The 14,130-nt window shown below is 39.1% G+C and overlaps 1 protein-coding gene across 1 annotated transcript in view; it reads right to left on the minus strand.

Annotated features, from left to right (window-relative positions):
• lrrtm4l1 (leucine rich repeat transmembrane neuronal 4 like 1) overlaps window positions 1-13,163 on the minus strand; it is a 78,417-nt gene extending 65,254 nt beyond the window's left edge. Inside the window, exon 1 of the mRNA XM_038734640.1 lies at window positions 12,658-13,163. Coding sequence (XP_038590568.1) covers window positions 12,658-12,661 — 4 coding nt within the window. The 5' untranslated portion in view covers window positions 12,662-13,163. The remainder of the gene's footprint in view (window positions 1-12,657) is intronic.
• Between the last annotated feature and the right edge of the window lie 967 nt (window positions 13,164-14,130).

Genomic DNA, 14,130 nt, shown 5'->3' on the forward strand with positions numbered 1-14,130 from the left:
CAAGAGTCCTTGTTTCCCCGAATTGCCACAAGGGAGGTGGCAAGTGTGAGGTGCACAAGCCATAGAGCCACAATAGCCACATCCATGGGAAATATGCCATGTCGTTAACAACTGAACATACAATGCAAAACCTTCTGTGTCCCAAATGGCATTAGGAGCACTAAGAGGAGCCAGTGGAACCGGATTTATATATATTTTAATTTTATTTATTTTTACAGATTATCTGTCTCATGTACTACTGTCAGAATATAGTGACAGTTTTAGCAAATATGACAAAAAAGTTATTTTTAAAAGAATTCCCTACTGCTGCTTTAAGACCTCATTTGTAAAGTGACTTGTGAGAGTTGGCAGTGAGGCACCAATGACACTTCAAAGGCAGCGTGGAGTTAAACACAGCTTTATGATAAACACGGTCTCTGTTATGATGCTAATAAAAAAGGAGGATGAATAAGAAATCCAAATACAGTACATCATGTTCTCATGAAATAACTAGATTTACCGCCCTGACATTTAAGAGATGCGAAGCCTCTCTATGAGCTGTAGGTGAAAATCACTCACAGGATCACGATTAGCTAGGCGTGCTCCAGTACGTTGTCATTTTATTCCGTTGACGATCAAATTTCAGACAGGCAGGAAGTGGAAGGCAGAAGTAACGAGATGGAGTACATCTTGTACTGTGTTAGTTATTGTTTATTTATTGTGTCGTTCTAGTCAAAATTGCCAATTTATTCTTAAATTACGGCTAAAAAACTATTTTAAGTTCACTATGACCACTAACCAACTGTGAAATATGGTCACAATCTCGCTTTCTGTCTCTGAGTTATGGTGTTTGATAATGGCCAAAAAAGCATTTTTTCTAGGACATTATGATGTCACAGGGAAGTTGAACTTTGACCTTTTGAGAAAAAAATTTGTGACTCCATCATTGTATCCCATTGAACATATGTGTGAAATGTCATAATTACTGCCAGAAAATGTTTGCCAAGTCATTTTGAGGTCACAGTCACACATTTTCCGACCAATTATGAAATATGGTCATCAATTTCAGAGTTATGGCCTGTGAGGTCACAGTGACCTTGACCTTGACAACCAAAGTGTAATCAGTGGACATTTGTGTTAAACTGAAAAGAAAATCCCTCAAGGTGTTAGATATCACATTCACGAGAATGGAACTGACGAACAGACGGATGGACAGACAGACAACCCGAAAACATAATGCCTCCATCCACTTCTATCCCCGAAGGAATACACAGACAAGCACAAAGATTTCATGCACATGCATACATTAACATACACCAGTACAATTGGTTCAGTTACAATTTACACTATTGTTAGAAAGCTTAAATATTATATTAGAAAGTAAAAATGTCTCTGTTGTTGACTGTGTTGTGCTTGTAGTGGCTAATGTAGCCTTAAGTCGCTAGCCTCAAGCAGAGATGAGGAGCGGGCTGCAGGGGTTTGGTAAACTCAATTATTTTTAACTCTACTCCTCCAGATATGTTCATTTTCAAACTTGTAGTCTTCAGCCCCAGATGATGCTGACTCAAGTGACAGCACTTGAGGCAAGTTGAGGCAGCCCCATCTGGAGCCACAAAAGGCTTTAAACAACCTTTTTCACACATGTAGTAGTACTCCTTAAGATCTGTAAACAGACTGTTGTCTGTGTGTAAAATCGTTCCCCTTTTATTTGATTTAGATTGTGGCAAAATACATTTTGTAACAGTAAAACGTTGATTTCAAGTTGATTCAAATTATAATTCTTGTTGGTAAAACCCAGTATATAGCCAGGGTTGGGAGGGTTACTTTAAAAATGTAATCTGGTACAATTATTTATTACTTGTTTAAAAATGTAATCAGTAACGTAATCCAAGTACAACAAAATAAAAGTAATATAATCTGATTACTTTTTGTTACTTTTGGATTAGGTATTCTTGATGACATATAAGAGTTTGTCATTTGGAAAACCATTTTAAAATTTTGATGACTCCTTCTGCACATGTTGTATTCATTTTGCGCCCCATTGAATACTATACAAAAACTAAATTTTTGTCACTGATTTTGGTTAAACTGGATCAAATTTGATGGAGCTAGATTAGAAATATGGAGAAAATATATTTTTTTAGTTTTCTCTCTTATGTCCCCCGGCTGCTCTGCCTCAACTCTGTGATTCACAGAGTTTCCTGATGGAGAGATAGCTTTACTTGTAGCTGAAGATAGTTAACAGCTTCCTAGCTGCTGTTATTAGCTCAGTTAACTGTGCAACCACTCAAATTAGCTCACTCTGCCCGTACTGAGAGCTCGGAGCACTGGGAGAGTGTTTGTGTTTACCATAGACTGTATAAAGGTGTTTACACCTTTACTCAAGCACTGGAGGTTTTCAGGCCAGGGGCGGGGGACCCAGCAGGGAGTGAAGGCAGGGTGCAGCACCTGATTGTGAACCACAAAGGCACCGGGTGAGCGGGCAACGAAACCTCGCTCAGCACCCTTCTAGTGAACACGGCATGTACAGAACTGAACACAGCCTCAGAGAACAACAGGGAATCCAGTACTGAGATGATTTACAGAGTTTCTTGATGGATATAATTAGCTAAACGTTTTGCTAAACTGCTAACTGTAGCCTATCTGCCTCTATCTGTGGCTAGTTAGCTCGGTCGGTTAGCTGTGCTGCTAGCATTTTTTAAAATATACCTGTAATCTGATTACGTCTTTATTCTCTGTACTGTAACGGAATACAGTTACTTTTTTTGGTACATGTAATCCGTTACACCCCAACCCTGTGTATAGCATTTCAGCCAGTGGAGCAGTGCTCTTAGAGAAGAACAAGATGAGCAGTTGTGCCTCAAAGCAAACTACAGCTAATTGCTTTTTCTTTTATCGTGTGCAACAAATGAAGCATCAACACAATTTAACTCTGATAAAGATGCAATTGCAGCTCATAAATATCAATTAAGGAACAGGCTCTCTGCTCCAGAGCCCCTCTGGGCACAACTACTCAAATGTTAACACTAAATGTCAACTAAAAAGGGCTTGCAAATGTACAAAACATGTTGTGTAAATGTACAAAGTTAAATTATTATATAAGTTGTATAATATATCTTTTACCCAATTATCTCACCTATAGACATGTTTCCAACCTTTGTGAAATCCCATTAAAGTGAGCCTGCCTCCCCCCCTGAGGACAGAGTGGATTCTGGCAGGCCCAACAGAGTCAGCTGTCGTCTTCCTTGGCGGTGCGACAAGTTGATATTTCATTTGAATGCATGGTGCTCTGAGCACTGATGCAAAGGCTATTACCCAGAGTGCCCAAGTGGGTTGGCCAACAGTGCTAAGGCCTCACGCTGTGGCACTTCAAAGAAATGAGAAGTGCGCAAGAAAACAAAATATATCTACTATTTCTTATTAAATGGTCTACTGTACCACAGTTATACACTTTAAAGGAAGGGTTTCTTTTCAAGGTTGTATACTGGCAGAAATGTATGATTAACATATTAGATATGGATTTATTGAATGCATGATGCTACATTTCTTTTCCTTTTCTTCTACTTAAGACTTTATAAACTATACTATACTCTTGATTGTGTATTATGCCCCCACTCCCACAAACACACACACACACACACACACACACACACACACACACACACACACACACACACAGAACTTTAAGCTTCAGATATGGATATGTAATTTCCTCCAACCCACCTTCCAGCCGTCCCCGACTGTCTTCCTCTCTGACACTGGAGCCAAGGGTTTTAAAGTGTGTGATGTGCGATCGAGCTTAGGCCAGCGAAATTCTATGGCACTACAGCATGTGTGATATATTACATTATTGAGTGTGTTCACTCAGATTTAAGGCACATAAAATTAAAAATACTTTCAGGGCATGTGACATATTACCAGTCACGGGGCCCATCATGCAACAGTGATTAATTGGACACACTGGCATTACAATATTGAAATGAAGTACCTTTTACACACTTAAAACCCATTATTTTACACCCATTAATTTGAACATTGGAGTCAGCTGTAATTTCCACTCACAGCAAAAGCATGAAGCAGTATAAAACAGCGGATTTATGATAAAAGCTTATTTTACTACTACTGGAGTTACACATACAAGCAGGGGAGACGCAGCCAGTCCGAATTTCACACTCAACAGGAACAAAACATATATAAAAATAGAGTATGGCTGGTTAATATCACACCAGTACTGGAAAAATACAGCTTAAATGGGGTAGCATCCATTAAATATTTAAATGAAACGAGCACTCAATTTTGTTAGCTCAGTTATTCTGGCTGGATTTGTGAGGGATGTAGTAACTGAGGCTAGTGAGTTCATGACCTTCTCAACCATAACAGTGAAAGAGGGGAATGAAGACAGACAGATTGCTCTAGCTTTGCCTGCCGGCCCCTTTTATAGGAAAAAGAGAAAGGTCTAAATTATCACCACTTAAATACCTAATGCCATGATCAGGTGTATTGATTTGCTAATCTAAGCATTACCAGATCAATGGGATGAGCAACATACGGTATATAGAATTCTTATTTATCCACAAGAGAAAATGCCTTTAATATACATCATCTTGTCACTGTAAGTGCAGTGCAGCCTTGCTAGTCGCCATGTCTATTGATTGACGTGTTTATCATGCTCATTGTGCCATGGCCACTTTAAATTCTTAATTCTGATTGGCTGGCAGCTGTGGATTAACTTGAGGTAACCACACAGTATAACCGGACACGTATCCCTAATTGTGTTTGTTTGCAGTTCTAAATGAATGCCCCAGTATTAAACTGTAGGTAAAGATAGTAACAGTGAGGCTTTGCTAAAGAGCTTTGAGCTAGTGTTAATCAAATAAAATGGATAAATACCTTTTCAGTCAAAAACCATGCAAATTAAATGTTTGATAATTGAATGAATCCTAACGTTGAAATCAACTAACAGTAGTAGGAGGAAAGCTAGGACTATCATAATTATGTTAGACATAGTGACACTAGCAGCTTGCAGGTCTGAAGAACAGCTGCAGGAGAAAGATAAATAAAATAATTAAAACCTCACAGAAGACATCTGGAGAAGTTTCCAGTTACAATGTGACTGGGAATGTTTTAATAATATAGTGTATTAAGATACAGTGTTGTTATAGGTTGAGTTTAGACTTTAGAGCAATCATAGAAATTTCGACAAACAGCAGGAATTGTATTTTATTTTCTTTAAAACAGTGAGAAAAAAAGACTGACGATTAGTTATGTACCTTCCAAATCTTACGCTTCATGATTGTATGTATATTGTATGTATATATGGCAACATCCATATATACAGGTATTTTAGCCTACATAATTTTGTATTTTAACTGTAAATATCTTTTCTCAGTAAAGCACGCTTCTGATTACGAGACGTTAAACAACTGGCTACAACTGATGATAATTTTCATAATTAATATAATGATTTTTAATTGTTCACTCTAAAATGTCAGAAAACATGACAAAACAGGTGCCATGTTAAAATAGCTTGTTTTGAACTTGAGATATTCAATTTACAACACAGTGACAATATACATTTATCAGAACTGCTGAGGATAAATGTATATTGTCACTGTGTTGGCATCTTTTTAATACAATAACAATAAATAATCAATTAATAATCAATGAATCAGTTATCAAAGTGATCTATTTTTTGTTGATACTAATGTATTAACATTTAAACTACTGCTCTAACTGACTTTTATGTGAACTAACTTTTTATGTGAAGCAGCACAACAAATGTTAAACAAACAACAAAAGACAGAACAAACACAGTTGTTTCATAAAAAGCACTACAGTGCATCTTTAAAAACCACTTTGCAAGGAGGGAAACCTTAAAAATGCTAATTGGTTATTTTGAATGTCGACACCTTTATACCAGCAGGTTTTATGTGGCACCAAAAGCTTCCCGTTGTGGAACAAGGCAGCCTTATTCCACAACGGATGTTGGATGGACTTTTCTAGAGCAGCTTCAGCCAAACCATTCTGGTCTGTTGCCTACAGCTTTCTCTAGCCAGATATTTCAGTCACTATGAGCCTTATAAATATCCAGTAATCATACATCTGTTGAAGCATTTTTGTGTAGCCTACTATTTTAATAACAAGAAAAACAACATACACACTCTTGTACTTAAGCAATGTCATGGCAAAACTGTTATCTGCACACTGCTTTATATTCACATTAAAACTTTAATTATATATTGCTGCAATGTTTTGATCTGACAGGATGTTCGTGCCTGATCAATAGATAATTAAAGTTATGAAATGGTGTACAGATTTTATTTTTGCCTTGATATCTGATCTGATTTTTACTGTGCTCCTTATCTTTATTAGTCATTGGCAGTAGCTTAATTCCTTGGCTGTAAAGATACACAAACCCTAATGGTGTTTTCATTAAAAATGATAAAAGTACAAGGACATCATAGATAGGACCATATGATGAACCAAATCAGAAGGAACACATTTTATTTTAAAAATCATACAGTCTGCCTCATACAGCAGTGGACTGCATTGAGGCAGATAGTTTGCTTCCCTAATAGTTGCACCCAATAAATCATCTATGTCACTGAAAGTCTTCAACCTTGACACCCACAGTGCTTAACATCTAGACTCAGAAGTCTTCACAGGCCTGGAGTATCACACATATAAGGAACTTTACTGACTCTGCCTTTCCTATGGACCTACATAAACACACGCACACAAGTTATTGGTTTAGAAATCTGTGCAGAGAGCTGCATTGATCGATATGAGTGCTGATGTCAAAGGATCAGCACAAACCGAAGCGAGCCTGTTGTTAAGGCTGAGGAGTTGACGTGGATGATGAGTTTGTGTGTGGTACTGGTAATCAGTAAAGGTCAGACGCATTCAGCAGTGTGAAAAGCAATATGTATTGTTAATCAGAATTCAGCACTTATTGCCAGTGAATAGTCAATTCCAATGTGCTTCAGAGTCTATTTAATTATTTCTGCTGTATATGTTGTAACTGGTTATTTTTACTTTGAGAATTCAACTATAGCTGGGGTCTGCAAATAAGTCTGGCATAAGGCCAAATTTTTTTATGCCATTACATGGCGGGCCAGAACATATTCAAATTATTTCATTATTTATTTATATTCCTTGTATACGTGTAGTTCTGTCAGCACTGTGCGGGACTCCCATTAGGAAGGTTGTAAGATCAATTCCAACTAACTGCAGATATCTTTTTTTCACCCTTGTTAAACAAATTGATTATAAGGACACATTTGCACATGCTCACAATGGACGTTTATTTTCATTTCCCTGAGGAAATTCAGGGGATCCAATCCAATCACACGTTTACTGACGGCTTTTTCAGAGGTGTGGCAAGAAAGCCAGAGTCTCTTTTGAATGTCCTTTAGAACTCTTCAAAGTAAAAGCTCTCAATAAACTCGACATAAAGCATTGTTGCAAAAACATTCTCGCGCTTTTATTTTGAAGGTACAATCACTTAAGAGGATGTGATTGCATGAGTAACTGTAGCTGTCATGACTGAGATCTATTTCAGCATCAGCCGCTATCAATTTTTTTATTTTTCTGCTGTCAAAGCAATCTGGCCGTGGGCCAGATATTATTGCTGACGGGCCGGTTCTGGCCCGCGAGCCGCCTATTGCCGACCACTGAACTATAGTATACTTTATGTATGGAAGTTGTCACAGTATGTTCATCATTTTCACTAGCCTTTACACTGGCTCCACTTCCGTTCCGGGGAAGGCCCTGGAAGGGATGTGGAGGAACATATTATAGAGGGAAAGAAAAATCTGACATAAATCCGTTAGAATAAAAGCACCATCTGCACAAATGGTAACTTAATAAAAAAACATATTTGGCAAGAACTGCACAGATTATATATCCAAATATGTTTCCTTATGTGAAACTTATTGACAATATTAAAGGTGCTTTCCAAACATGTTACTGTTGTTGGTGCTTATTTTTCTGTTTCCCAGGTATTCCCTGGAAGAACATGCGTGTTTAAACTAGTGTGAGAGAACGCAGAAATAGCCCCCCCCTCATCCCCGACCCCCTTTCCTATTTACATTTTTCTCCATGTCCCTTCTGGGACTTCTTACTATACCCAAAGATGCTGTCCTCATCATAAATATGAAAGAAATGGTCATTTGTTAAAAGGCCCTGAAGACCTCATTTCAAATCAGCTTCACGTTATGAACTATGGGCTGCTGCACAGACTCACATTTTTCTGCTAGAATAGATTGGTTTAGAACAGTTGAGGTTAGAACCGTAAAAGGTTATTTCACATAGGAGATTTCTGTATTGTGCTTTTGAAGTGGACGGGGCTCTGCTGGAAAAAGGTAATGCACCAATTAGGATTTAGCAACATTTCAGGTGAAACATGACGACAGTTGTAGGGTTGTTTGCTTATGCCACTCTCAGTCTAATCAAACCACACCCACGCAGTCCTGATAAAGCAGATTACCTACATTTTTGAGTGTCAACCTAAATAAATAAAACTTAACTTCTTAACTTTGATTGTTGGTTATTTAGTCTTTAATTTTTGTGTTACAGACCCAACAGCTTTCCGCAAGCATAACCAATTAGTTTTAGGTGTGGCTATATTTGGTTTAGGCAGAGTTGGCAGTTCAGAAAGCACATATATGTTGTTTTGGAAGGCCCTGACAAATGATCTTTTTTGTCGTTTGGACAAAATATGAACAAGCATCATGAAATGTACAAAACCATGTCAACCAAAGGTAGGCTGTAGTATGCTTCAGTGACGTACAAAATACAACACATTAGCATGTGACTCTTGTAGCAGAGTCTACTTGTTTTTTGTTTGTTTTATTGGTGTGCAGGCTCAGCTCCCAATGCTTACTGCCAGACTTTGTTCTCAGCTTTGTGCCTCTGCCCATATTTCACTGCATGACTTCAATGTGCAGGACACATTGTTTTCGTGAAGTCTTTCACAGTTATTTTGGAATTTCAAGAAAAACACAGAATGAAGTAGAAATACAAACTTGGAAGAAGGGTTGCCATTCAAAATAGTCCAGCATGCCCCTCCCCCCCACCACACACACACCAAATGAATGACCTATACAGGTACAGTGAAAAGAGTTCAATGTGATAGGCTGTGCTGTAACGGTTTGATGGCGTATGTGGGTAGTGGTGAAGTGAATGTTACTAAACTGCTGCAAAGTGCCTCATAGGAACTGTTAATAATCCTTATTGATGGCTTCAGCTATTTTAAAAGCTATTTTATTTTATTGCAGGTTTTTTCTTTATCATACACAGTGTGGCTCTGAGGACACTGTAAACCCAACCAGTAGAGAGCAACATTTTCCGTTACTGCTTTAATCTGTAGGATGGCAAGATCTTGTCTTTCAGTTAAGGGTATTTATTTGATCCAATTAAAACTTTGCAGTGTGTGATAATGAATTTACAGAGCTGAGAAACTAGATCCTCCTGTCTAAGACTGCATAATGGTCTCAAAGCTTCAGGAAAAGTTAGTAGTTTTATGCCAATGGCAAAACTGTGAATAACACTCTTCTAATTATCTGCGCTATTAAAAGCTTGAATACGTGGAAGGGAAAAACTGTGTCCACAGGTTACTTAAAAAAATGAAATCCAGCTTATGTTTTCAAGAAATGTGCTCCCTGGACCAATTACTGTCTCTGTCTGCTCTAGGAAATGGATGGATTATTGAATAAATTGAAGGTTATTTGAGCGTAATTGCCCTGTTGCTCTTACTTAAGCAGTTCTACAACAGCAGATGAGTGTGTTCACTCGCACCATCGGGCACCTGTGTTGTTCACAATGACTCCTGCATCACTTTCCTCTGCTTTTTCTTTCTGTCGGCTGAAAACATTGCTTCTTAGTGTGGTTCGCAGTTTTGTTGTTGTGGGAGGCAGCGCTGAATATAAATTTAACAGCTTAGGCCACAAATGTATCAGTGTTTGTTTGCTTGTTAGTCAAAAGTATGTCGTCCTTACATTAGGCCAGTAGCGCTTACATCTGTTAATTATGAATTCATTAGAAAATAGTATGGTCCAACATCTCAGCAAAGCAATAGGTAAATCCCAGGATCCTTTTCAGTTTATCTACAACCATAGATTGTACCAATGTGATGTTGATTGACTAATTGAATGGTGTGGAAACAAACACTCTTACCATCAAAATTAATAAGACAGAAAATTATTTTTAGCCTTCCTCCTGATTGTCAGCTACCTCCAGTGACAATTCACAATGTAAGTCTCTTCATAAAAACACCTGGCAATTGCCACCCTATCATGGATTTGATCCAGATACAGCAGCATGTGTACTTAATTCGTAGACGCAGATCTTTTGGAGCCAGTAGCCAGATCATTTTTCTGTGATTCAGAGCGTCATGCTGTACTGCAGTATGGCCTGGCTCAGCCGCCTATCTGTGAATTTTAAAAACTAATCAGTCCAAATATCCCAATTTCTGCAAATATTATTGGCCAACCTGTTGCACTCTCTTTTCAAGCAACTCAACAACAAGAGCATGCTCAGACTTGCTAACAATATCTCTTCTGACTCCTCATGTTTTAAATGGAGAATACCAACTTCTGCCCTCAAATATAGAGTCCCTCCATTTAAATACAGTCTATACTGTTGCTAAAGTAAAATCAGTGTACTGCTAACTTGGATCCAATGGATATAATATAATGTGTATAACTGTGATGATTCTTTGTTTGATTATGTGTTTTTTATATTTACAAAAAGTGTAATATGTGTAGCTGTATGTTCAGTCTTGGTGTACATAACTTGAACGCAACTGTACAACAATACAAAATGAATTTCTTTAAAGTTTAAAGTTGTATTGTATCTTTTCGTACCTATCATTCTGAAATAATAATATTACATTACTTGATGTGAGTCTTGAAATGATTAGTCAATTTAAATGAATTATCAACCAACTGAGCATTTTTTTGGCAACAATTGTGATGATCATTTAAGTCATTTATCAAGTAAAAATCCCAAACATTCTCTAGATCCAGCTGTTGTTTGATATAATTATAAATGAAGCATTTTGGTGTTGTGAATTGTGTGTGTTAGATTTGAAGGGCATTATTCACAGTTAGACTACTCTAACAGATGTAACTTACTTGCTTCAAACATTGCCAAACCTGGTTCCACCCTTCTGTGTGGATGATTTAGACAACCAAACTTCAGCCCTGAAGGCAGTGAAATCTTTACTTTGGCTCTTAACCTGTCCCTGAATGAGGAAAACAAGGACAATGGATGAAGATGACATTGAGAGCTTCAGTCAGAAATGTTGATATCCTAATAAAAGCAAACACTTATTTTGGCTTATAGTCATTGTGGTGACATAATTAAATCAGTAATAGCATGTGCTCATTAGTTGCACTAAGCTGCTCATTACTTGGGAAAATGCCACAATTCCGCACAGATGTGTGGGCAGCATGCATCCCCCCAGCCTGTCTCAGCTTTTCAGTAATTTTGGGAATAAAAATAAAACAAAAAAATTAAACAAAACAGCAGCATAAATCCAACAAGTGACAAGGCAAGACAAACAAAATGAATCACAGTGGTGCAGTTTAAGAACAACTCAAACGGCTCTCTCTGCACCTAGCCGCCTATCAAACATGCACTGTGCGCGCGCTCGCGCGTGCCTACGTCTGAATAATAGTACTTTACTGAGATATTCAAGAACATCTGACAAAGTTGCACAGAAAGAGAGGACATGAAACATCGTGAGGCTTTCTATTAAAACAGCTCCAGACTGCTTGAACGTCGACATCCTTTCAACGCATATTCACTGACAATTCTGGACACCTACAGTTCGTTTGTGCACCCCCCCCCCCCCCCCACACACACACACACACACACACACACAAAGAAGGTCTAATATTGACAGGGACGCATAGCTCCTGAAACACTGAAGAGAAGTGTGGGTTTGGAGCACCCACAGCCAGTAAAATGGAGGAGGTGAAAGGCAGTGTGGGATGAGATTGTAGGTGCACAGAGCTGTCAGGAGAAGGGGGGAGGTAGAAGAAATAGGACGGAGTCAAAACATGTCAGAGCTTTCAGGGGGAAAACGGGAAGGAGGCGAGGGGGAGGACACAAAAGACAGACACATCTCACCAAATTTTGACCATTTAAAGTCAGAATAAACTTGTCCTTGCAGCTTCAATACCAAGGACTTTATCTGAGAGATGTATTTAGCTTCAACTCATTTGCATTGGAACCTAAACCCAAGTCAACTGATTCAGATTTGGGCTACATCGCTCCTAAATCATGAAGGTGAGAGCATTATCTCCTCGCCTTGATATTCAGAAGCACCAACACTCCCGCCAGCAGTAGGCTATTTGTGTTTTTAAAATTCATGAATAGAGAAGGAAACCCTCTCAGTGCTGATGTCGGTCTTAAATGAAAAAAAAAAAAATAAGGAGGGGGGATTCTGATTCTTTAACACTGGAGATGTCAGCTTGCCGTGCAGAAATAAGCCGCGAAAGGTATCTGACCATCACACTAACAGATGCGCCAGTGGAGAACAATCAACCCTATACTGTTATTGTAAAGACCACGAGTGCGCTCAGATAATAATATAGATGATTTGCAGATCCATGGGCTCCCCATCCTCTGGCGGCAATCGTTTCAAAATATAACAGTACTCCACTTACTTACCCATGTTGACTCATCGGTCCGTTCCCTCCGTCCTCCGTGGCGCAATCCGCCGCTTAGATCACGACTTCCTCCGTGTCGCCTTTCCTTTTCAGTACCTGGAGAGCCCCGGAGCTCCGTGCGCCTCTCACGCAAGTGGTGACTCACTTGCATTCATTCTAAAAACTGTCTCTCGATTATTATAAGCTTTTAAAGTTTGCGACCATGCTCCTTGACGCAGCGCAACTTTCCAGACCTGTCAAAAAATAACAGTGCCATCAAGCCCCAAGTTGGTAGTCAAACGCCTGGCTCTACAGCGTTTTTTTCACCCTAATCAAATACAGTCTTGGAACAGGTGTCCGCAAGAAAATCGGTCAAAAGTTGAGAGGCTGAAACGAGCTGGATTGTGCCGCGCGGATCGGTGCAGTCACCGGCGGAGGCAGGTGTCCTCTGCGCAAACATCCAGCGGAGCTGTGGAGACGCCAGGCAGCGATCAGTGGCAGGCACGGGCACTGTCAGGGGCTCCTGTCCTGTGCAGTGCATTGGTGAGCAGGTTTGCGTGTGCGCGCCCGGCTGCGTGGGGACGCGAGCGCGTGTGCAGGCGCGCGCATGTGGGAGAAAGAAAAGAAGAGAGATAGCGAAAGCATTCAATGCGGTGTTTAACAGCTGCAGGCATGATTTGGTCAAATGAGAGATTTGCTTTTGTGTTGTTTTTTTTGTTGTTGATCAGATGTTTCCTCATCGTCGCCACCAACACAAACAAACCACTGCAGAAGCTGTCTCCCCCTTTAGCATGCTTTTCTTCCATAAGTCTATTATGCAGGTGTTGTGGTGGATATGCTGTGGGCTATATGTGGTCATCATTATATCATGAGTGGGTAGCCTGCCTGATCCCACCTCTTGTTGTATAATTCTTGCAGATGGGAAGGCTAAATGCTGTTTTGTTAGAGCAGGGATAGGTTGGACAGGCTTTCCAATTTCCATCATTTTCTTTTGACAGTTATACTGTAGTGAAACATTTCAACAGTTCTCATTAGGGGTATGACATTGTCCAAACCAGAGAGAAAATTCACGTTTCAAGCCCTAATGTCCGATTTTTTTATAATTAAAACAGCTGTAATTAAGCCCTTTTTGCAATAACAGTCCTGAAAGTCCCACTGGAATGACATTTCGCTCTAATTTAGTTGAAGTTAAATCCACAGTCCATAACACTTTCAAATATTTGATTTAGTCTCACCTTCTTTAATCACTTCGTATTGTGATTAATTCCTGAGATGGTGTTATAGTCTTCCAGTTGGTGCTTAATTGAGATGATTCAGACACAAGAGATGAAAAAAGACAATAAATTATAAAAATGTGCCCATTATAAAAAATAGCTCCAGCCTGATCTGACTTTCTGTTTAGCCTTGTCGTACTATTTAGTGACTTAGAGAAAGTTTTATGAAAGCATAGCACTTGAAGAATGAGGCTCAAAGTGAACAAGTACAGACTGTAAAC

This window comes from Micropterus salmoides, unplaced genomic scaffold, assembly GCF_014851395.1.
Source record: "Micropterus salmoides isolate LMB-PRFRI ecotype aquatic unplaced genomic scaffold, ASM1485139v1 Ms_hic_scaffold_20, whole genome shotgun sequence".
Taxonomy (NCBI): Eukaryota; Metazoa; Chordata; class Actinopteri; order Centrarchiformes; family Centrarchidae; genus Micropterus; species Micropterus salmoides.